This window comes from Schistocerca nitens, chromosome 1 (assembly GCF_023898315.1).
Source record: "Schistocerca nitens isolate TAMUIC-IGC-003100 chromosome 1, iqSchNite1.1, whole genome shotgun sequence".
Lineage (NCBI taxonomy): Eukaryota > Metazoa > Arthropoda > Insecta > Orthoptera > Acrididae > Schistocerca > Schistocerca nitens.
In genome coordinates, this window is record NC_064614.1 from 114,195,723 (window position 1) to 114,219,920 (window position 24,198).

The following is a 24,198-nucleotide window of genomic DNA, read 5'->3' on the forward strand; positions in this document are numbered from 1 at the left end:
TGATGGCGGGTGTTGGCCCTGTGTGCCTCGGTCGTATGCAGTCCTGATTGTGGCGCTCACCTGCACGGCGCCAAACACGCATACGACCATCATTGGCACCAAGGCAGAAGCGACTCTCATCGCTGAAGACGACACGTCTCCATTCGTCCCTCCATTCACGCCTGTCGCGACACCACTGGAGGCGGGCTGCACGATGTTGGGGCGTGAGCGGAAGACGGCCTAACGGTGTGCGGGACCGTAGCCCAGCTTCATGGAGACGGTTGCGAATGGTCCTCGCCGATACCCCAGGAGCAACAGTGTCCCTAATTTGCTGGGAAGTGGCGGTGCGGTCCCCTACGGCACTGCGTAGGATCCTACGGTCTTGGCGTGCATCCGTGCGTCGCTGCGGTCCGGTCCCAGGTCGACGGGCACGTGCACCTTCCGCCGACCACTGGCGACAACATCGATGTACTGTGGAGACCTCACGCCCCACGTGTTGAGCAATTCGGCGGTACGTCCACCCGGCCTCCCGCATGCCCACTATACGCCCTCGCTCAAAGTCCGTCAACTGCACATACGGTTCACGTCCACGCTGTCGCGGCATGCTACCAGTGTTAAAGACTACGATGGAGCTCCGTATGCCACGGCAAACTGGCTGACACTGCGGCGGCGGTGCACAAATGCTGCGCAGCTAGCGCCATTCGACGGCCAACACCGCAGTTCCTGGTGTGTCCGCTGTGCTGTGCGTGTGATCATTGCTTGTACAGCCCTCTCGCAGTGTCCGGAGCAAGTATGGTGGGTCTGACACACCGGTGTCAATGTGTTCTTTTTTCCATTTCCAGGAGTGTATATTGTTAAAAATTTTCAAGGCATAACTCAACAGTAGGAAATGATATTTGTTTCTTACTACCACAGTGACTGAAATGCTTGGATAGCTACTTTATTTGACTGCAGGATAGTTTCAAAACCTGCAAGATATAAATTTAATCAGAGCAGTCAACAAACTGATGATGTTAAATGAATTTTAATTCTATGCAGTATGTCCCATTTGAAGATTTGATAACTGTGAAATTGTTCTGTAGGTTTGCTTTATCTGATAATATTCAGCATGCAAAATTTGTTAAATATTTTTCTTGTATTTTGCTCTTTCGATAACCAGAGAAGAAGACAGGATTTTTTTGCGAAGTTATTTGGTAGGAAGTGTTATATGAGCTTATATACCTGAAGATTATTATTTGGAATTTTGGATACACAAGCCATTTTATTGCTTAGCTTCTCTGTTCTTCTTCTTCTACTTATTGTTATTATTATTATAATAATATAGTTGATGAGTTTTACTTTATATGAGGAGTCTGCACATGCATAGGGGATTTCTAGGTATTTTATCAGAGGCAGGTGTTTAAGATGAAATCAGTACTATGAAATCTTACCAGTGTCTAGAGCGAATTGCTCTTCACTTTGAATCAGATGTTTTCAGAGTTAAGTATGACTTTGACATTTCACACAAACAATCAAGCTGAGATTAACTTCTACAATTTGAGGAATACATATGTCAGAAAGAAGACTGATCTCACAATTTGAATTTGGTACAGAGCTTTTTCTAGTCAGAGGAAGATACTATAAAAGATGTAAAGTGTTTGTTGTTTAACATTGTGTGATGGAAATTTATGAAGTCAATAGCTGTAGTAAAAGTATAATTTTGGATAATAAATACCATTATGAAAATACTATACTAATTATAAGAGAAATAACGCTGGGTGTTATGGAAAGGTTGAAATGTTTCCAAAATACTAATGGAGTCGACGACTCACTCAGTTTCTTAAAACGGAGTGTAGGAGAAAATTTTAGCTTATGTATTATATTCTCAGATGAAGAAGAGTGTTGTCAATTTTCTGTATGCTATTGTAGGCTTAAAATATGATAAACATGATGAAAACGGTTTAATAAAGTTTGATTATGCTAAGTGAAAGCTGAAATAAGATAAAGCTGAATTTCACAAAAAATTAATCTACCAATGTACAAATACTAGTAAAAAAAGTGTTACAGTAAAAAAGGAACAGTGCATAACAATACTCACTTATTAATTCTTTACTGGTATAATACTTAAGATTAACTGTTTGCATTCTGCAGCAAATCGAATTATACATGCAAAGATTCCTTTGTTAGGCAAAAAACTGTATTATTGTGTTTATTTTTAGGTTAAAAGGGATGAGGTAAGTTTTGAGATAGTAAGAATCCTTAGTGCACAGAAAATGGATCACAGAGATTTAGTATGGAATGGGAATATGCTACTCAACGAAAATTTATCCATTACACATTTTGTATACATGTCAAAGTACTTAATACACAAAAATGAAGTTGTCGAAACTCCAATTACCCTTAGTTACATACTAAACCACATAGCAAATGAATCACATTGTATTGATCTCAAAACCACAATATGGTTAACTTCGCAAGCACAGTTCAATTCAACACAGAGTGTACAACATTAAAGACTATTTGAGTTCTATGTTTCCTGTAAAAAGTGTTTCAGACTGACAGAAGAAATTTGAGAGATCTGCTCAGGAGATAGTGTTTGCTTATTTATAAATCTTGAAGTTTTCAAGCATAAGAAGGAATTATAAAATTTGCATCACCATCAAAATAGATGTTTCAGCAATGAACAACATCACATCAAAGTACAGCTCAGATTAGTATTAAATTAACAACGGAAATGTTTTAAAAATAAAGTTGGAAACTCACTCAGGTAGTCAGTTTGTAACTCTATCGACATATTTTGGTTAGACATAACATATATAACTTAAGGTATGTTAAGGTGGTATAAAACACGCTGGGAACTGTTAGGTATGAAACAATTCCACTTGCAACAGATTAAGGAGGAGAATGATAGTCCATTCTACTTTTATGTAAAAGACGAGCTAGAGTTGATACACGTTATGTTGAAAATCACAAAAATGTAGCCGTGCTATCCACATTCCATGACGGTTTCTGTGCTAATTTCCTACTAAATCAGATATGAAAAGAAACCTATACCATAAATATAATTTCAGTACTTAATTTCTAACACATGTAGATCATAATAGTAGAATCTTGGTTAGTAACAATGTATTGCATGAGAAGTTCAGTCATGGTCTGAAAACATTTTTGGAGTAAAGATATTAGAAGAAAAATTAAAAATCTATCTAAAAGTCGATGTATCTTTAGTATACTACCAAAGTAGTTAGAATATGTTAAGACAAGTCATTAGAAGGACAGACTTATGTAATTAATATCAGAAATTATTTATATTAAGAAGGAAGTAAAATCAAATAGAAGCACAAAATCCAATAAAGTCACTATTGGTAAGGATGACTGATAGACGATTTTAATTGATATTCCAGTCCATGTTTGCATGAAAGATGCTTGTCGCAAAATGCAACATCGATGTGTGTGTGTGTATACCCATGCATGCCTCCTTGGTGTTGACAGAATAGGGCCACCTTAATTTGTTCACGAAATGTGATGAAAAGCAGACCTGTTTATAAGGCAATAGGAAACATATGTATAATTACTGATTTGTTACATTGCTGTGAAAGTTATGTAATGTTGAATAGTGTCCGGAATGGATAATTATGAAGTATTTAGCAAATCAGTGTATTAGATGGTACCAAGCACGAGGTATTTCACTCAGAGATTAAAATGGCAAAATAAGATAACTTGACAAGCATAATTATATAAAATAGCGAATTTTTCGATAGATCCAAGTTCCAACATTTAAATCAGAATTTCCTGCAATGCAGAAAATCTGTAGGAAGGTTTGGAAATTTATGAAACGCTTGAATACAATAGTGCAAGTGGAAAAGACTCAATTACAACAGTGTTACTGAAATAGTCAGAACTAAAATTATAAAAGATCCTCAGGTTATGTGGGTTATAAAAAATCCACACATTATGTAAGCATTCAGAAAACAGAAAGAATTTTATAGGAGCAGTAATCGACTCACTATATGAAAAGTGAGGCAAGCAAAATACTAGCTATCACAAAGGAGTGTGATTTGCACCAGTGGCATAGCAAACGCCACCAAAAATTTTCCAGGGAAGAGTTGACAAAAGTGTAGACAAAACTAAGAGATTACCAGCATAGTTTTCGAAATAGAAGACGCTACACAAAACATATTTTTAGATTAAAGTCAATAATGTGCCATGGAACACTGCCCAAGAAATCTATAACAGTATGATTGAATGATTTCAAGAAACTCTTTGACTCCATAGACAGAGAAATAATAAGAAACATTATTAGAGAATGTATTCTTAAAGCAAAATTAGTATGCATGAGAAATCTATAATAGTATTATGTAATGATTTCAAGAAACCTTTTGTTTCCATAAACAGAGAACAAAGAGAAAAACAGTCAGACAATTTCCTGTGAAAGCAACATTATGGAGAATAGTTTAAGACTTCTGAAATAAAGACTGATGTAAGATGAGTGTACCACTTATCATGTTTAACTGCATTTCAGAAAGAAATGTAAAAATCTGAAATTTGGAGCTAAAAATTTGTTCTACGAAATAAATGAAAATAAAGTGTCTAAATTTTGCACGTGATTTTATGACACTTTCAGTTCTGATGTATCCTCCAATTTTGGTAACATGTAGCCCTGCACACCGCAAGAACTTTTCAATGAAGAGACTGACCATCTTGTCTCACAGTGGAATAGCTGTATTCACAATTGTGGCAATTACTTTTGAAACAATAAATAGTTTCCTTTTTCGACGTAGTTCATTTCCATTTGACTTCCACTTACACAAATACTGATTTTTAAATGACTTGTAATGTTATACACCACTATGCAGTAAAATTTTAAATCTTAATCTTAAAAACAGTATGAGAAATAAAATCTGGGAGAAAGAAGAAATTCCAGAGTACTATAAGACATCCATGATAATTCCTCCACACAACAAAGGACCTAAAAATGACTCAAATAATTAATGAGGCATATCACTTTTACCACTGATATATTACATTTTGTTTAAAGCACTTCTGAATCATACAGAACCGCAACTGTATCCACAACTAGGGGAATATCATGGTGGATTCCGAAAAAAATTATGCAACGAAAAGATGTGGAATCTAAAAACTATTCAGCAGCTGAGGCAACTCATAAACAAAGTTACTACAGATTTACAGATTTCAGGAACGTGTATGATTCCAGTGACAGATGACCCGTCTTCTGTTTTATGAAAGAATTTGGAGTAGATCCAAAAACTACAAACATTGTACAAGACATGTTAACGATTGCTAAATCTATTGTCAGGCACAGTGGAGAATTCTCCAACAACTTTGTGATAAAAATACGAATCAGAATTTTCAACTGAGCCCTGGAGAAGGTGTTCTAACAGTGGAGAACATACTGCCTGAAAGACATCAAATTCATACACATGTGACATTGTGTCTATAAGAGACACACGATAAAATTCCTTAAACAACATAGAAAACGTAAGAGGAATGCAAACAGCAAGGTTGTGCTCTGTAAAAGGGCTATTCAAATGAATAAAAAAGTACTATTTCCCAATGGAAAACATAACTGAAGTAACATTAATAAAATAATTATAACGTTTGCAGCTGTAAGACTTTGTTAAAAAGGTGAGACATTAGGAAGAATACTAGTCTCATTCTCTTCCCACAAAGACACTGTACTGAATGGTGATGATAGTAAAACTCTCTGAAACATTACTACTTTTCATCATTCTCGCCCAGCTGGAAACTCCTGAACTTTGAACTAGTTCATGAGGCAATTTAGATTTTTCTCTATTGACAGTAACTTGTTTGGAAACAAGTTTTATCACATTGACGTTGCTAACCTAGATAAAGTGTGTGGACCATAAGCCAGAAAAGAAGAAAGTAAAAGATTATGGAAGTGAGGCAGGGAATGAGATCACACTGATGTTAAAACTATTTGTATTTATGAAGTTGTGAGGACCACACATTAATATGTTTTTTGATTTGGTTTATGTGAATGTATGTGGCTAATGTTCAAATGGTTCAAATGGCTCTGAGCACTATGGGACTCAACTGATGAGGTCATTAGTCCCCTAGAACTTAGAACTAGTTAAACCTAACTAACCTAAGGACACCACAAACATCCATGCCCGAGGCAGGATTCGAACCTGCGACCATAGCGGTCTTGCGGTTCCAGACTGCAGCGCCTTTGACCGCACGGCCACTTCGGCCGGCTGGCTAATGTTCCTGTAGCTGTTATCACTGGTGTGAGCATGAAGTGTTAATTAAAATATTACACATATAGTTGGACTACTGTACAACTCCACATACTATGAGGATGTGTTTAACAAAGTACTAAATAAATTTATTGTTGACATCTTGGATATTCGGGAATCCAGCCGGATGTTCAAGTCGTTCTCGCGCGATATTTCAACAGAGTGCCTCGCTGTCTTCTTCAGGTGCTACCTGACACAGTCTCAGGTAGCACCTGAAGAAGACAGCGAGGCACGCTGTTGAATCCAAGATGCCATCAGATCACCGGGAAAATAAGAAGAATTACAAATTTATTGTTTCCAAATATATTGACTAAATGCTAATGAAGCAGTATCATTCATTTCTGACATTCAGGGCATCCAGATAACGTCAGTGCAGACACTACAGCATCCAGTCTATAAAAAAGTTATTTAGAAAGAAGGACACAACAGAATATATGCAAACTTCCCATTTAATAACGTATTAAATGTCTCAGTTAATTAAAAGTGTGATTCAAATGAAAACCATAAAAATGCTATTATATTTTTAATTTTAACAATGAATAAAAAACCTATGTCATCTTTGACATAGTGCCCCTGAAATTCAATACATGTATTCCATCGCTTTGGAAATGCATAGATACTGTGATAAAAGAATTCTTTTGGTCATGTCACACACCATAATTTTCATCTCTTCTTCACTTTTGAAATGCCTGCTTCGTTAAGTGCACCAAACACATGAATGTCACTAAGAAAGAGGTGTGGTCAATAAGGAGGATGTACCAGACATTCAGATTTAATTTCCTGAATAGTGTCAATTATTTTACAGGCTGTATGTGGTCAGGTATTGTAATGCTGTAGTGAGTTATGATTAAAAAAGCATACTGAACGATGATGTGTGGTGCAAGTTAGTTTTAAATGGTTTACAGTGAAAAAACTAGTATGAGAGATGTTGACCAATAAATGGAATTCTTTCTTAAAATACTGAGTATAATTAGGTGGAGAATTTTGTGTTTCTTTCTCTCAAACTATATTTATGTAGACCTGAAGGAGAATAGTCTCGCCAATTATTATGACAGGTAAATGTGGTAACTTGATGAAAAGTCATTCCCACCTTAACAACAATAACAGAAACGAACAATGAATTAACAGAACTAAAATTAGGGATAGTACACATAAGAATCATATCAAATTCATCAGTTTCTGTAGATATACTTTATTAAACAGTACAAAAAGCTATAGCTGGAAAATAAATAAACATGAAATATTTAATTTTATAATAATACAAGCGTAAATTATTTTGTCCTATGGGAAACATAAGCAGATCACATACTTAAATACTCTAGTCTGAGAGTAAAGAAAAAAGAGTTCTTCCTTAATGACGTCATAATTTGATGGATTATAGTATCTCACATTGGCGTATTCTGTACTTCATTTCAATACTTCATTTCTACAGTTAAAAACTTGGATAACTTGACCATATAACCAGCAGGAGATTCACTCTGGAAAGCTCATCATTGTGTCATTGTAAGACATAGTTCTGTCTGTGATAAGGAATTTACACTCGCTTTTCTTTAAGATGATTACTGGAACGTCAAGCATCTATTTACAGTTGTCACATCTGGAGATCAAGCGGAGACGTCAGATCATAAATACAGCATTCCAGGTTGCCACAGTCCCCATGGCTGAAACAGAGAGAGAGAAAATCTGTCAGACAGTAACTCAGACACTAACAGGAATTGAAATGATCACATAAGTTTTCCTCTGGGTAAGACGGAACGTATGTCACGTTTGGTTATCAAGAAACTGGATTACTTTAGCACATGCTAATAAGAGAACGGTGAAAACTTGCACATTTCGCGAAATACTCGTGAAAATTGTAGTGGTGCCTTCAATGACTGTGTTAAGGTAGCGGCGATATCAACAGACGCTTCACGGCTGTAAGTGTCTTTAGTGTCATATAACAGTCAAAATCATTTCCTTTACAGGTGTTTCAGCGTCATATCTGCGTAGTACTTCATGGAGTTTTTAATTTGATAATGAAAAGAATGAGTAATTGACGGGATGTTTTAGAGCTGCCGTTTAGAGCATATAAACTGGCTATTTCTACACCTACATCTACATGATTACTCTGCTATTCACAATAACGTGCCTGGCAGAGGATTCAAAGAAACACCTTCAAGCTGTCTCTCTACCGTTCCTCTCTCGATCGGCACGCGGGAAAAACGAGTACTTAAATTTTTCTGTGCGAGCATTGATTTCTCTTATTTTATCGTGATGATCATTTCTCCCTGTGTAGGTGGGTGCTGACAGAATGTTTTCGCAATCGGAGGAGAAAACTAATGATTGAAATTTCATGAGAAGATCCCGTCGCAACGAAAAACGCCCTTGTTTTAATGATTGCCACTCCAATTCACGTATCATGTCTGTGACACTATCTCCCCTATTTCGCGATAATACAAAACGAGCTGCCCTTGTTTGTACTTTTTCGATGTCATCCGTCAGTCCCACTTGATGAGAATCCCACACCGCACTGCAATACTCCAGAAGAGGGCGGACAAGCGTGGTGTAAGCAGTCTCTTTAGTAGACCTGTTGCACCTTCTAAGTGCTCTGCCAATGAATCGCAGTCTTTGGTTTGCTCTACCCACAACATTATCTATGTGATCGTTCCAATTTAGGTTATTTGTAATTGTAATCCCTAAGTATTTAGCTGAATTTACAGCCTTAAGATTTGTTTAGGTTATCGCGTAATCGAAATTTATCTGATTTCTTTTAGTACTCATGTGAATAACTTCACACTTTTGCTTATTCAGGATCAATTGCCACCTTTCGCACCATACAGATATCTTATCTAAATCATTTTGCAAGTCGTTTTGATCATCTGATGACTTAACAAGACGGTAAATGACAGCATCATCTGCAAACAATCTAAGACGGCTGCTCAGATAGTCTCCTATGTCGTTAATATAGATCAGGAGCAACAGAGGGCCTATAACACTTCCTTGGGAAACGCCGGATATTACTTCTGTTTTACTTGATGAATTTCCGTCTGTTACTACGAACTGTGACCTTTCAGACACGAAATCACGAATCCAGTGGCACAACTGAGGCGATATTCCGTAGGCACGCTTATGAGGAACGGTGTCGAAAGCCTTCTGGAAATCTAAAAATAAGGAATCAATTTGACATCCCCTGTCGATAGTGCTTATTAATTCATGGGCATAAAGAGCTAGTTGTGTTTCACAAGAACGATATTTTCTGAAACCGTGCTGACTTTGCGTCAATAAATCATTTTCTTCGAGGTACTTCATAATGTTCGAATACAATAAATGTTCCAAAACCCTCCCGCAAATCGACGTTAGCGATACAGGCCTGTAATCCAGCGGATTACTCCTACTTCCCTTTTTGGGTATTGGTGTGACCTGAGCAATTTTCCAGTCTTTAGGTACGGATCTTTCTGTGAGCGAGTGGTTGTATATAATTGCTAATTATGGCGCTATTTTATCAGCATACTCTGAGAGGAACCTGACTGGTATAGAATCTGGACCGGAGGCCTTGCCTTTATTAAGTGATTTAAGCTGCTTCGTTACTGGCATCCAGTAGATCGTACAGGTGCTCAATACTGTCCTGGGATTCGTTATTCCACGCCTGCTCGATGTGTTCGCGTAGCTGTTTGTTGACGGGTCACACGAGTCATTTCTCGTCCCCTCATATCCCACACGCATTCCACTGGAGGCAAGACCGGAACTCCTGCTGGCCAGGGAAGTTGCTCCACGTCTTGCAGAGCACTTAGAGTTTCATAGGCAGTGTGAGGGCGAGTGTTATTCTGTTGGGACATTACACCAGCTTCCAGTTGCAAGAATGGCAAAATAACAGATCGAACAGCATTCTGCACATATTGAATGATGATTAGCGTCCCCTCCAGAAACATCGAAGGTGAACGCACCCCAGATTATAAGGGCTGGTGTGGGGCAGTGTGTCTTGGACGAATGCACTCTACGAGACAGCGCTAACCAGGTCTACACCGTAAACGCATACAACCATCACTTCCGTGCAGACAGAATCTGGTTCGGCATTCCATATTCCTAGCGAACCTCTGGCTGTACGAATAATGCCGTGCTCGTTGATGCAGTGTCGTGAATGGAAGACGGGTTAGAGGTGTGCGTTCGCGTAGTCCCACTACTAATAACTGGCTCTAAGCACTATGGGACTTAACATCTGAGCTCATCAGTCCCCTAGACTTAGAACTACTGAAATGAGGCAGGATTCGAACCTGCGACTGCAGCAGCAGCAGCGCGGTTCTGGACTGAAGCACCTAGAACCGCTCGGCCACAGCGGCCGGCTACTAATAACTTGTTCGAAAAAGTTCTTGTTGACACATCTGAGCTCACAAGTCCTCTTATCTTTGCCATGGTAGCTGTTCGATTTGACACTGCTAGGAGATGGGACCTGGATAAACTGACTAAACCAGAGGTTGTATAGAGTTTCAGGGAGAGCATAAGGGAACAATTGACAGGAATGGGGGAAAGAAATACAGTAAAAGAAGAATGGGTAGCTCTGAGGGCTGAAGTAGTGAAGGCAGCAGAGGATCAAGTAAGCAAAAAGACGAGAGCTAGTAGAAATCATTGGGTAACAGAAGAAATATTGAATTTAATTGATGAAAGGAGAAAATATAAAAATGCAGTAAATGAAGCAGTCAAAAAGGAATACAAAGGTCTCAAAAATGAGATCGACAGGAAGTGCAAAATGGCTAAGCAGGCATGGCTGGAGGAAAAATGTAAGGATGTAGAGGCTTATTTCACTAGAGGTAAGATAGATACTGCCTACAGGAAAATTAAAGAGACCTTTGGAGAAAAGAGAGCCACTTGTATGAATATCAAGAGCTCAGATGGAAACCCAGTTCTAAGCAAAGAAGGGAAAGCAGAAATGTGGAAGGAGTATATAGAGGGTCTATACAAGGGCGATGTACTTGAGGACAATATTATGGAAATGGAAGAGGATGTAGATGAATGTGAAATAGGAGATACGATACCGCGTGTAGAGTTTGACAGAGTCGAAACAAGGCCCCGGAAGTAGACTACATCCCATTAGCACTACTGACGGCCTTGGGAGAGCCAGCCCTGACAAAACTCTACCATCTGGTGAGCAAGATGTATGGGACAGGCGAAATACCCTCAGTCTTCAAGAAGAATATAATAATTACAATCCCAAAGAAAGCAGGTGTTGATAGATGTGAATATTACCGAACTATTAGTTTAATAAGTCACAGCTGCAAAATACTAACACGAGTTCTTTACAGACGAATGGAAAAACTGGTAGAAGCCGACCTAGGGGAAGATCAGTTTGGATTCCGTAGAAATATTGGCACACGTGAGGCAATACTGACCTTACGACTTATCTTAGAAGAGAGATTAAGGAAAGGCAAACCGACGTTCCTAGCATTTGTAGACTTAGAGAAAGCTTTTGACAATGTTGACTGGAATACTCTCATTCAAATTCTAAAGGTGGTATGGGTAAAATACAGGGAGCGAAATGCTATTTACAATTTGTACAGAAACCAGATGGCACTTATAAAAGTCGAGGGGCATGAAAGGGAAGCAGTGGTTGGGAAGGGAGTGAGACAGGGTTGTAGCCTCTCCCCGATGTTATTCAATCTGTATATTCAGCAAGCAGTAAAGGAAACAAAAGAAAAATTTGAAGTAGGTATTAAAATCCAGGGAGAAGAAATAAAAACTTTGAGGTTCGCCGATGACATTGTAATTCTGTCAGAGACAGCAAAGGACTTGGAAGAGCAGTTGAACGGAATGGACAGTGTCTTGAAAGGAGGATATACGATGAACATCAACAAAAACAAGACGAGGATAATGGAATGTAGTCGAATTAAGTCGGGTGATGCTGAGGGAATTAGGTTAGGAAATGAGACACTTAAAGTAGTAAAGGAGTTTTGTTATTTGGGGAGCAAAATAACTTATGATGGTCGAAGTAGAGAGGATATAAAATGTAGACTGGCAATGGCAAGGAAAGCGTTTCTGAAGAAGAGAAATTTGTTAACATCGAGTATAGATTTAAGTATCAGGAAGTCGTTTCTGAAAGTATTTGTATGGAGTGTAGCCATGTATGGAAGTGAAGCATGGACGATGAATAGTTTGGACAAGAAGAGAATAGAAGCTTTCGAAATGTGGTGCTTCAGAAGAATGTTGAAGATTAGGTGGATAGATCACGTAACTAATGAGGAGGTATTGAATAGGATTGGGGAGAAGAGACGTTTGTGGCACAACTTGACTAGAAGAAGGGATCGGTTGTTAGGACATGTTCTGAGGCATCAAGGGATCACATTGGAGGGCAACATGGATGGTAAAAATCGTAGAAGGAGACCAAGAGATGAATACACTAAGCAGATTCAGAAGGATGTAGGTGTCAGTAGGTACTGACAGATGAAGAAGCTTACACAGGATAGGGTAGCATGGAGAGCTGCATCAAACCAGTCTGAGGACTGAGGACGACAACAACAACAACCCTTACAGTACGAAGATCCTGGCGATCGGTCTGTCTAGGGGCGTGAGAATGTTGACTTGATCACTGATACCAGCATCGTTGCAGAAATGACGCAGCACGTGCAACGTGTGTGGCAGTTCTCCGAGAATACAATCCCGCCACTCGGAAGGCCGCAATTTGACCCCTTTCAAACTCGCTCAGTTGGCTGTAGGAAGCACGAGTGCCTCTCCGTGGTGTGGTTGCCTGCTTGCTTCACTCGTCTGCACCACACTCAGCCCTCTGGCTGTGAGCATTGCCTATTAAAGGGTAGACACCGATGTTGTTGTGGTAGCTATGCCATTCGCTATCTGTTGGCGGACGACGTTGAGACCATTATCAGTACATCTATTGTCCCCCAGGTGGCATATGCCGTCATAGTATCAAAATCTACGTCGTCTTTCCAGGTGCACTAATTTTTCCGACAGTGTACTTCCAAAGATAAGCAAAGGGTACCCTTACCCTATGAACGAGAGGTGGCTAATGCATTGTTTAATGTTTATTTCGAACAGTGAGTGAAAGATAAAATTATGATGCTTAACAAAGGAATACCGATAAAGAATATAAGTTTCCAATTGGAGTCTTGGAACATTGTGAAGACCTGCTGTTACTTTATTTAAGAATTGTATTTCCGCTCTATTCCGACTAAGAATGAGTACTGAGTAGGCAAGAGTGCCTGCTGGAAATACTTGAGTCGTATATCTAGATCTCCGGAACGCTGGGAAGTCAACTAATAACGGAATTTTACGTTACTTGGAGTATACTGGATATTAGGAGATATATGTGATAAAAACTGTGAATGATTTGGGGGTATACAAGATGGAAAATTTGTCACACAGGGTTACTACCTCTGGCTTTAGCAATGACTTTCTTCAGTGTAGCCATTGAAGTGAAGTCGAACTGTGCTTGAATAACTGCTGTGGGTATATCATTACATGCTGCCTCAGTCCTATGCCAGAGCTCTTCAATTGCAGAGTCTGGCGAGTGGCGGTTTGGTAGTTTCTCAGCAACCCATAACTAGGTGTTTTCAGTGGGTGAGAGATGGTCCTCCTGAACTAACGGATTCACGTTCGTGGGACTCCGACCAACGCGAATGTAAATACTGTGGAACAATGAACCGTAGTGTCAGTGGGTCATTATACTGCCGGTGTTCGAGACATAGCGCGATGTTCTCATAAACATTCAACATTAAAGAAAGTGGTTTCTGATCGAGAAACTCATTGCGTAATATTCCGTCATATTCAGAATGTAGGTAGCGTTAAGGATGCGCTGAAATACGAGTTATTTGTATATCGATACATGTAGTTTACTTCATGCTAGATTGACGTTTGCTGCTTGCTACTTTCGTGTGCCTTTATTTTAATCGTCTGCAACATATTTGCCATCGAGATGAGCTAACATCTTGTTGGAAGACCAAGTGATCCGCATAGTGATGAATGACTCCAGGACGTGATAGACTCACGTTGGCACCAATGTTTACTGCTGTCTGTTGCGTTTGCCTACAGCAGCAACTGCATCAATGTGCGTTTGGCGCGTTTATGATTTGCCTTCTACTCATTACCCTGTTTGGGTAACGCTTGAACAACGGATGTTGCCGAATTATAGGAAATCATTTACCCCAACCACCACGATTCTTCAAAGAATCTAACAACTACGTATAAAACATTCTTTGAAGCATCTCAATATTCATGATGTCGTATTGTCGAACTATGTGTCATATGGTGATATAATTCTGAAAGTACACGCAGTGATATAGAAGCGTCTGCAAAATGTGCTGCATATAGAGTTAGTAATAAAGAAGTAATAAATTAAAACATCATGCCTGATGCTGCAGTTTTACGGCATAAATAGCGAAAATGTAGTAAGCGATAAACTTTTTTGGTTTCATTATTTTGTGGGAAGTGTCAGCGAGAAAAGTTACTACAAGGTTTGAAATTACTCGTAAAGATTGCTGGAAGTCGCTAAATGTGATCATTTTCACATACTTGACGATTGTAGTAGCAGCCAGCGACAATTTTTTTGTTTGGTTTTTGATGTTCAGTAAGATGTTTAGCTCCGACTACATATTATTCACCAGATCTAATCTGATGTTGATATTAAAGCAGAACGTGACAGCAGGAGCAATAACAAAGGAAAACAAGATTAATTATATATCGTAAATACCACAACAGGCTCCAATTGCAAATATATTTTTATTTCATTACCGGTTTCAATCATTATGGTGATCTTCAGATTGATCTAAAAAGACAAAATATGCATATTTATGAAAAATGTACATAATAGAAGCCTGTCAACTATTACAAGCAGTATTGTAATATACATAGTGTTCAAAATGGTTCAAATGGCTCTGAGCACTATGGGACTCAATTGCTGTGGTCATCATTCCCCTTGAACTGAGAAGTACTTAAACCTTACTAACCTAAGGACATCACACACATCCATGCCCGAGGCAGGGTTTGAACCTGCGACCGTAGCGGTCGCGCGGTTCCAAACTGTATCGCCTAGAACCGCTTGGCCACTTCGGCTGGCGATACGTAGTGTGGAAGGTTAGAAAACATATCTGTTGTTCTTAGTAGCACTAGGAACAAGGTTTTATAATTTTAAATGACATGTTGTTATAATACCTTTGCTTATCCAGAATGAGATTTTCACTCTGCAGCGGAGTGTGCGCTGATATGATATGAAACATCCCCCAGGCTGTGGCTAAGCCATGTCTCCGCAGTATCCTTTCTTTCAGGAGTGCTAGTTCTGCAAGGTTCGCAGAAGAGCTTCTGTAAAGTTTGGAAGGTAGGAGACGAGATACTGACAGAAGTAAAGCTGTGAGTACCGGGCGTGAGTCGTGCTTCGGTAGCTCAGTTGGTAGAGCACTTGCCCGCGAAAGGCAAAGGTCCCGAGTTCGAGTCTCGGTCGGGCACACAGTTTTAATCTGCCAGGAAGTTTCATACCTTTGCTTATGCTTTGGAGCTTTTATTAATTGTATCTCTGATTCCATCCATTTGCATTACGTATTTGCTCCAGACCGACCGCGGTTTCTCAGATCCGTTAATATTTCTCTTTGGGTCCATGTTACAACTCTAATTCTTCCTTTAAGTGAATTTAAATTGGTTTTCTGGCTTTGTATCACGCCTCGTCTAAATTGACGACCGACGGTCTACTATACATAAGTTGGCAAGTCTTAGACCCATTAAGGCTGTCTCATCATGCCTGTATCCTAGAAAGGAAAGAGTGGCTAAGGATTAAGATGTTTAGATTGTAAGTAAGCTGCTTAGATTTTTAAGTCGGTAACGTCACGTAGCGCTCTCTATGAAAATCACTGGCTGTGCTGTGTACAAAAGTCTGTGGCTGGTTGGCATTGTTGGAATACTCGCTATTGTAGTGTTGGGCAGTTGGATGTGAACAGCACGTAGCGTTGCGCAGTTGGAGGTGAGCCGCCAGCAGTGGTGGATGTGGGGAGAGAGATGGCAGAATTTTGAGAGCGGACAATCTGGAGTGTTTCCATCAGAAAGAGTAAATTTGTAATACTATATATCATGAACTGATATATGTATATGATGACTTTTGAATATTATTAAGGCAAATACATTGTTTGTTCTCTATCAAAATCTTTCATTTGCTAACTATGCCTATCAGTAGTTAGTGCCTTCAGTAGTTAGAATCGCTGTATTGCAGTAGTTCGAGTAACCAAGATTTTTGTGAGGTAAGTGATTCATGAAAGATATAGGTTATTGTTAGTCAGGGCCATTTTTTGTAGGGATTTTTGAAAGTCAGATTGCGTTGCGCTAGTAAAAAAATAATATTGTGTGTCAGTTTAGTGATGATCAGAATAAGTAAAGAGAGGAATGTCTGAGTACGTTCAGTTTTGCTGAGCTGTTTGAAAAACAAATAACGTAAGGGGTTAACCAGTACAGTCATTTATAATTTTTCTAAGGGGACGTTTCATATTAAGATCTGTATACATTTCCACAGTCATCTTGTTCTCAACTACGGGCATTGGTCTGTCCCTTCTTCTCCATACTCTCGCCACCTGCTCATTAACTGACGCGGCCTTTATCCTGCTGCCCCACCTGCCAGAGGAGAACTCCGCCCCCGGCCACCAGGTCGGCGCTGCTGCCGCCTCCGCCCACGGCTCCGCCGTCTCCGTAGCTGTACTCGCGCCGCCGCCCCCAGCTCTCGTCGTGCGCCGTGTCACGTGACCCCTGGAAACCGAGACACACATCAAATACCTGACGGCGACATAATCACTTGGAGACCCTCCTTAGTAACTTGAAATATGTTACAAATATTGATATTGCCAATTCCACACAATTTTTGCCATAAAGGTATGTTAGTTCACTCTGGTATTTCCATTCCTGTGGAAAATGTAGACTGAAGTTTCATCTCCATACGAACTTATTTTCATTACACAAATAAAACCGTTCCTGTAGGAGAAGGCTATGTCAATACATTAAATCATTCATTCATCGTATATCGTGGACCCCAGCAAAAAAGAGATGTGGATGTGGAACGAACCAAGGTATACATAAAAAAGTCACAGGAACTTCATAGCAAGTTAATTTGTATGCTGTGTAAGAGATAATTACCACTACACTAATTCCTTTCAAGCATTTGACAGTAAGTTAGAAACAAAGCTGGTACTTAGTGAAAAGCTATTGAATACTCGCTTATAGTATACTTATTTTGCCTGGTACTGGCATTTATATACAAGCTTCATAAGCCACCGCATACTACTACTAGCTATTTCCTTTCCTATTTCACTAGAAAATAGAGCGAGGGAAAAACGACTCTCTATATGCCTCTGTATGACCCATAATTTCTCGTATCTTATCTTCGTGGTCCTTAAGGGAGGTAGGACGTCAAATGGGCCGACTTGGAGCAGGAGAGGCACCATAGAACATTTTAATTTGCACTGGCTATACTTTTACAAATAAATTCATAAAACTTTGTCAGCATGACCAGGAAGGATTCAGAATCCACACTCATAGCAGTGGAAATTCGAAAACATAACGAAGTAATTTTTTTACATGTGAAATTTCATCATTTTTTCACTTACTAATGGCAGCATTTGTTGCTATAGGTACACTTTTCTTCGTACGCAAGAGAGATTCTTCGATGAATTTTGCACAGCATACAAACCATACTTAAAGGTGTATGAAACTCTAGAATGTTCCAAATCTATTAAAAACTGTGGTAAAAATTGAGGTAATTAACTATAAAATTTGTGTTTTTCCTAAACATGAAGTTTAAAATATAACAGCTCATTCGTTTTTTCATAAATAAATTCTAGAGCTTCATACACCTGTAAGTATGGTATGTATGCTGTGCAAAATTCATCGAAGAATCTCTCTAACTTATGAAGAAAAGTGTACCTATAGCAAAAATGCAGCGATTAGTAAGTGAAAAAATTATGAAATTTCACATGTAGAAAAAATTGTTTTGTTATGTTTTCGAACTACCACTGAAATGAGTGTGAATCCTGAATCCTTCCTGGTGATACTGACAAAGTTTTATGACTTTATTTGTGAAAGTATAGACACTGGAAATTAAAATGTCCTGTGATGCCTCTCCTGCTCCAAGTCGGCCAGTTTGACGTCCTACCCCCTGTAAGTGAAATGTAAGTTGGCGTCAGTAGAATCGTTCTGCAGTCAGCTTCAAGTATCGGTGCTCTAAATTTTTTCAGTAGTGTTCTTCGAAAAGAATGTCGTGTTCCCTCCAGCGATTCTCATTTGAGTACAGAAGCATGTCGGTAACACTTGCACGCTGTTGGAACTTACTGGTACAAACTAGTAGCAGCTCGCCCCTCGATTACTTCTATGTCTACCGTTAATACAAACTGGTGGGGATCCCAAACACTCGGACATTACTCAATAACGCATCGCAATAGCATTTTATATGTCGTCTTGTAGGGAAGCAGCCTACTCACGCTGTAGTAAATTCACATCAGTCTTTCCATTGTGTGCCAGCCAGTCCGCTGTAACTAGCTCTGACGTCATAAATGTTGCGCAATACTTTTAAAATCAAGTAAATAACCTGAAACGGTTGTAGCATGTCAGGAGTAATACTAAATTAATATGTGTTGAATGTCAGTTCAATAACTTTAACCATTTTCGAAATTTGGACGTTTTTCTGTAAAAATCATTGGCGCAACAGAAAAGAGCTAGAGACTTAAAAATTTATATTTAGATTCCTTTTTCATAATAATTTAATAGAAACAGTCTTCTGGATCTCACAAATTAAGATTTTAGTTGAAATTCATGATTTTCTGGTTTTTGTCTTAAAAGTTAAGGAAGCAAAATAGATTAAGTAGGCTAATAAATAAGGCTAGGATGTTTAGATTTAAGTAGAAGGGAGATCCGCTATAATCATAAAGATGTGAGAAGTTTCAATTGAATAACTATAAAACTATAGCGATAGCTTATCTCCAAAGGGCAAGTTCAGAGCTCGTCTACTGTGTGTAATGTAATTAAATTAATTCTCTCGCCCAAAATATTTGACTTAGCCACATCAGACTTTTATTATGACTACTTACCTGTGTGCTGATTGCACATTTAAATTGAGAGCTTCATCGGCCACCAGCAAAGGAAGCGATGATTTATTTAATAACTTAATGTGGTGCATTACTAGCCCAGCGGCTAGTCGGGAGAGCCGATTTGATCAGGCGTTCCCTTAGCCGTCCGCACCGCGGCTTTATATATAAGAACGCTGCGCGAGGAAGCAAGGCCCCCGGCATTCCCGCTCACGCCGCGGTGAGTTACGCATAGCTGATTGTCGCTGTTGCTACTCGAGATGTCGGGACGAGGAAGGGGACGTAAAGCTGCTGCCTTGGCGGAGTTGCTGCTCACGTTAGCAGGAACATCCGGCAAGAAGAAGAGGAAGACTGCAGCGCAGTGCTTTCGCTGCCAAAAGCTTGGCCACGTCGCCAAGCACTGCAGCGGAGCATTTGCGTGCTTGGAGTGTGCGCAAGCACACTACACACGTGACTGCAAGAGGCAGAAGGACGCCCCCTGCACCTGCGCCAACTGCGGTGGCGCACACGCTGCCAACGCCCGTTCCTGCGCCTACAGAAGAAACTGGCGCGCACCGGAGAAGAAGACGCAGAAGCAAGTGACCACCACACACGAAGATGTGGTCACTTGCACAGAAGACGTCGTCACCAGGTGCCTTAACGACGCCGTACAAGAAGCCATGTCCGCCTTCAAATCCGCCATGGCGGAAGAGAGGGCGGCCATGCTGGCGGAACTGGGCGAGGCTCGGCGTCAGATTGCTGTGCTGACGCAAGAGCTTCGCTCAGCCAAAGCAGCTTCCGCCACAACAGTCGACACCGCCACCCAGGCGACTCCTCCACGTGTGGAGTTCGCGACGGTGGCCACGCAGACCGACGTGCCTGCCGAAGGGGAGGCAACACAGCACACGACGGACACCGAAGCAGCAGCGCAAGAAGAAGAGTGGGAAGAAGTCCCATTCCTCCCGCTTCCAGACATGTACAGCGCAAGCGCTGTAACGCAGAAGATCGCTGCATCGCTTCGCGATGGTACATACCCCCACCACGACAACCCTTATCCTTTCGTTCCACCTAACCATCCTAAACCTCCACCTCCACATCAACCAATTGAGTATCTAGAAGGCCTTCTTGGTCTTTCTAGGGAGGAGTTCAATCTGATTGACTCCTACCCTATCTTCACAGAGTGGCAAATGCGCTGTATCATCATCGCTCTGGTCAACGGAGAATACGATAAAGCGGGATGCATTTTGCACAATATCCCAACCGAGGGAGAGCCCTCAGCAACAAGTAAGAAGAAGAAGAAAAATCGTCATATCGACAAGTACAGGAAATAGGTCATCGGCACTCCTTACCAGTCCAGAAATACCTTCCAGTACAGAAAGAAGATTCGAAGAGATTCCCAGGGGAGTAAAGGCCAACAGGCCACAAACTTCCAACCGAACCTCCTCACAGTGAGGATGTCAGAAAAGGAGCAGCAGCAGCAGCAAGGCCCCAGTTCTCTCCAGACGCTGAATAGCACACCATCTGTGTCGGGAGTCGCGTCGCGTCAGTATCATTGCTATAAACACCCTCGGATGCCGTATTAAGTTACTCGGGATACGTGTAACCATGAAATCATTTTCGAGTGAAGTGTTAATTCTGGGATGACTTTAATGATATATCTTCAGTTTGCGTATGTCGTATCTTCACGTGCCGTCGCGGAACAGATATTCTACCATTATTTAGCGTGGCGTTTGATGAACATTATCATCAAATTATGGCGAGCATTCACTTAAACATTTAATTTGGACAGTTATAGTTGCATCAGCGCATTAGACTCTGAACCGCTCTGTTAGTCAGATTGTGTGGATTCTTTTTTTTTTCATCTGTGACTTTCAGAAAATAGAGAACGTTTTTTTTTTTTTCACGATCGTTTTTGATTATGAATCCCAGACAATTTCCTAATTCCTCAGAGCTTTAAGCTGTAGCTCTAAGTGTATTTCTCAGATGAAGTGGGCACTAGGAATTCTAATTACAGGCTTCACGTTTTGCTAATCACTTTCTGGTTGCCAATATTGTAGTTAGAGAGCCAGTGTTGAGAACGTAAAAAGACAGCATAAATAATAGGAACATTTGTATAACAATTAATTTCAACTAGCCGCCCCACATATGTTAAACGGCCGGGAAGTGTTTCTACATTCAAACATTTATACAACAGTAAATTTTCTACCAGCCGCCCCACAGTCTGCTGTACGGATGAACCACACTTTCCTAAAATTCTCCCAATAAACAGAAGTTGACCATTCGCCTACTCTACCACAGTCATCACATGTTTAAGCTTATCCATTACGGATGTTTTAGAACCCGTGACTGTTAACTGAATGTAAATACGAGGGTTGGAACTTAAATAGTGGCAACTATTTATTCACAACTGATACAAAAGAGTTACATGTTTACGCCTGTTTCAGTCCATCAAACTAGTCACCAGCGTTGTGTAGAACCAGTTGCCAGCGGTGTGGAAGGTGTAGTATACTGTTAGCAGAGCGTGTTCTGTTGATTGTGCGAATGGAGAGGTCTAAAGTTATGGTGATTCTCGCATACGACTGTGATGGTGTTATCCTAACCCATTTCGTTCCTCCACGGCAGACTGTCAATGTACAGTATTACTGTTCGTTCTTGGAGTATCATCTGCGACCAGATTTTCGAAAAAAGCGGCGACACTTTCTGCACAACCCACCCATCATTTTGCACGACAATGCGTGGGCGCTTACAGCGCAACCTGTGGCTGCTGTGTTCGGTCGATGGTACTGGGAAGTACTGTACCATCCACCATACTCCCCGGACTTAAGTCCTTGTGACTTTGATTTGATTCCGAAGATGAAGGAACCGCTTCGTGGCATTCGCTTCAGAACTGTTCCAGAGATTCGACAGGCAGTAGACCGCTCCATTCGCACCATCAACAGAACAGGCTCTGCTAACGGTATACTACGCCCTCCACATCGCTGGCAACGGGTTCTACACAACGCTGGTGACTACATTGGAGGACAGTAACATGTGCAAACATGTAACTCTTTTGTATCGGTTGTGAATAAATAGTGACCACTATTTGAGTTCCTACCCACGTACATAAAACTGCAACCAGTCGCTTTGTTGAATATTTATTTATTATTCCATAAACCGGTTTTCGTAGCTATTCATGTTCATCGTCAGTTGGTTTTATGGAAGTTACATCATTACTTCTAGCATAATGCCGGGGGCTGGCTCTGTGACAAAAAGGTGGAACACGCTTTAATGTATCGCCATGAGTATTGTTTATCTATCAAAATGGATGCAAAATTTTAGTTTTGTACTTACTATGACAGTACGGGCGGCTTTTTTCCGTTAGTGTCCATCTGACTGCTTCCATTTTGATGACCAGTTGGTACAACACTTCATACAAACAGCGCTAGTTCTTTACAAATACTGTAACTTTTATACAAATTACCTTTAGCTAAAATAAACAGAATCTAACCTTATTAATATTCCATATCATGTTAATGTAAGAACAGAAGTAAGTCAGCAGTTCGTATGCATGTTTGTAATTGTTTTAAATTTAAATATAATGTTCATGATCATTCAAACAGTTGCATCTCATTGTAAATACTATAACTCTGTATTATTTTACTCCTGGGCATCCATATAAATCCCAATCTTGATTAAAGTATTTGCTCATAAATTGACTGTATAATACGTTAATACACGGAAAGAAATAAGACATCAGATCACTTGAAGTTTGTTATTGTAATAATTCATTTATTTATTTAATTTTGTGCTCTAGTATTAACGCCAATCTAATTAAAATATTTTCCCATATATCGACTTTAATACATGTAAACAAGAACAAATTACATCTCTGAGCAAGGTGGTCCTATGGTATATTTTTGTCAAGAGTTTGATTTCAAACACGTACCCGACTCATACGATTATAGTTGATGGCGACTTTAATGTAACCTCGGTATGTTGGCGAAAATACATGTTTAATTATGCTAAACCCATTCTCTGAAAATTATTTCGAGCAGTTAGTTCACGAGCCCAGACGAATAGTAAACGGTTGTGAAAACACACTTGACATCTTAGTAACAAATAATCCTGAGTTAATAACGTACATCAAAACCGATACAGGGATTCGTGAATACAGGGTTGTCGTAAGGAGTTTGAATATCGTTAGCTCCAAATCCTCCAAAAATAAACGAAAAATGTACCTATTCAAAAAAGCAGATAAAAATTCACTTGACGCCTTCCTGAGAGACAATCTCCACTCCTTCCAAATTAATAGTATAAGTGTAGATCAGATGCGGCTTGAATCCAAAGAAATAGTATCGGCAGCAATTGAGAGATTTATACCAAATAAATTAACAAACGACGGAGTTGATCCTCCTTGGGACACAAAACGGGTCAGAACACTGTCGCAGAAGCAACGAAACAAAGATACCAAATTTAAACAGACGCAAAATCCCCAAGAATGGCGATCTTTTACAGAATCTCGAGAATTAACGCAGACTTGAACGCGAGACGCTTATAATAGTTTCGACAACGAAACTGTCTCGAAACCTGACAGAAAATAGAAAGAGATTCTGGTCATATGCAAAGTATGTGAGCGGCAAGACACGATCAATGCCTTCTCTGCGCGATGGCAGTAGAGATACTATTGAAGACAGGGCTGCCGAAGCAGAGTTACTGAACACAGCCTTCCGAAATGCCTTCACAAAAGAAGACGAAGCAACTATTCCAAAATTCGAATCAAGAACGCTGCTAACATGAATGACGTAGAAGTAAATATTCTCGGAGTAGTGAAGCAACTTAAATCACTTAATAAAAGCAAGTCTTCTGGTCCAGACTGTATACCAGTTAGGTTTCTTTCAGAGTATGCTGATGCATCCTTACTTAACAATCATATACAACCGTTTTCCCGTCGAAAGATCCGTACCCAAAGACTGGAA

General features: G+C 40.0%; 1 protein-coding gene across 1 annotated transcript in view; it reads right to left on the reverse strand.

Annotated features, from left to right (window-relative positions):
- Positions 1-7,457: 7,457 nt before the first annotated feature.
- The window catches only part of LOC126242117 (dentin sialophosphoprotein-like), a 162,970-nt gene continuing 146,229 nt past the window's right edge, over positions 7,458-24,198 (reverse strand). Inside the window, exons 7-8 of the mRNA XM_049948063.1 lie at positions 16,806-16,937; positions 7,458-7,894 (exon numbers count right to left, since the gene is read on the reverse strand). Of these exons, the coding sequence (XP_049804020.1) occupies positions 7,856-7,894; positions 16,806-16,937 (171 nt within the window). The 3' untranslated portion in view covers positions 7,458-7,855. The remainder of the gene's footprint in view (positions 7,895-16,805; positions 16,938-24,198) is intronic.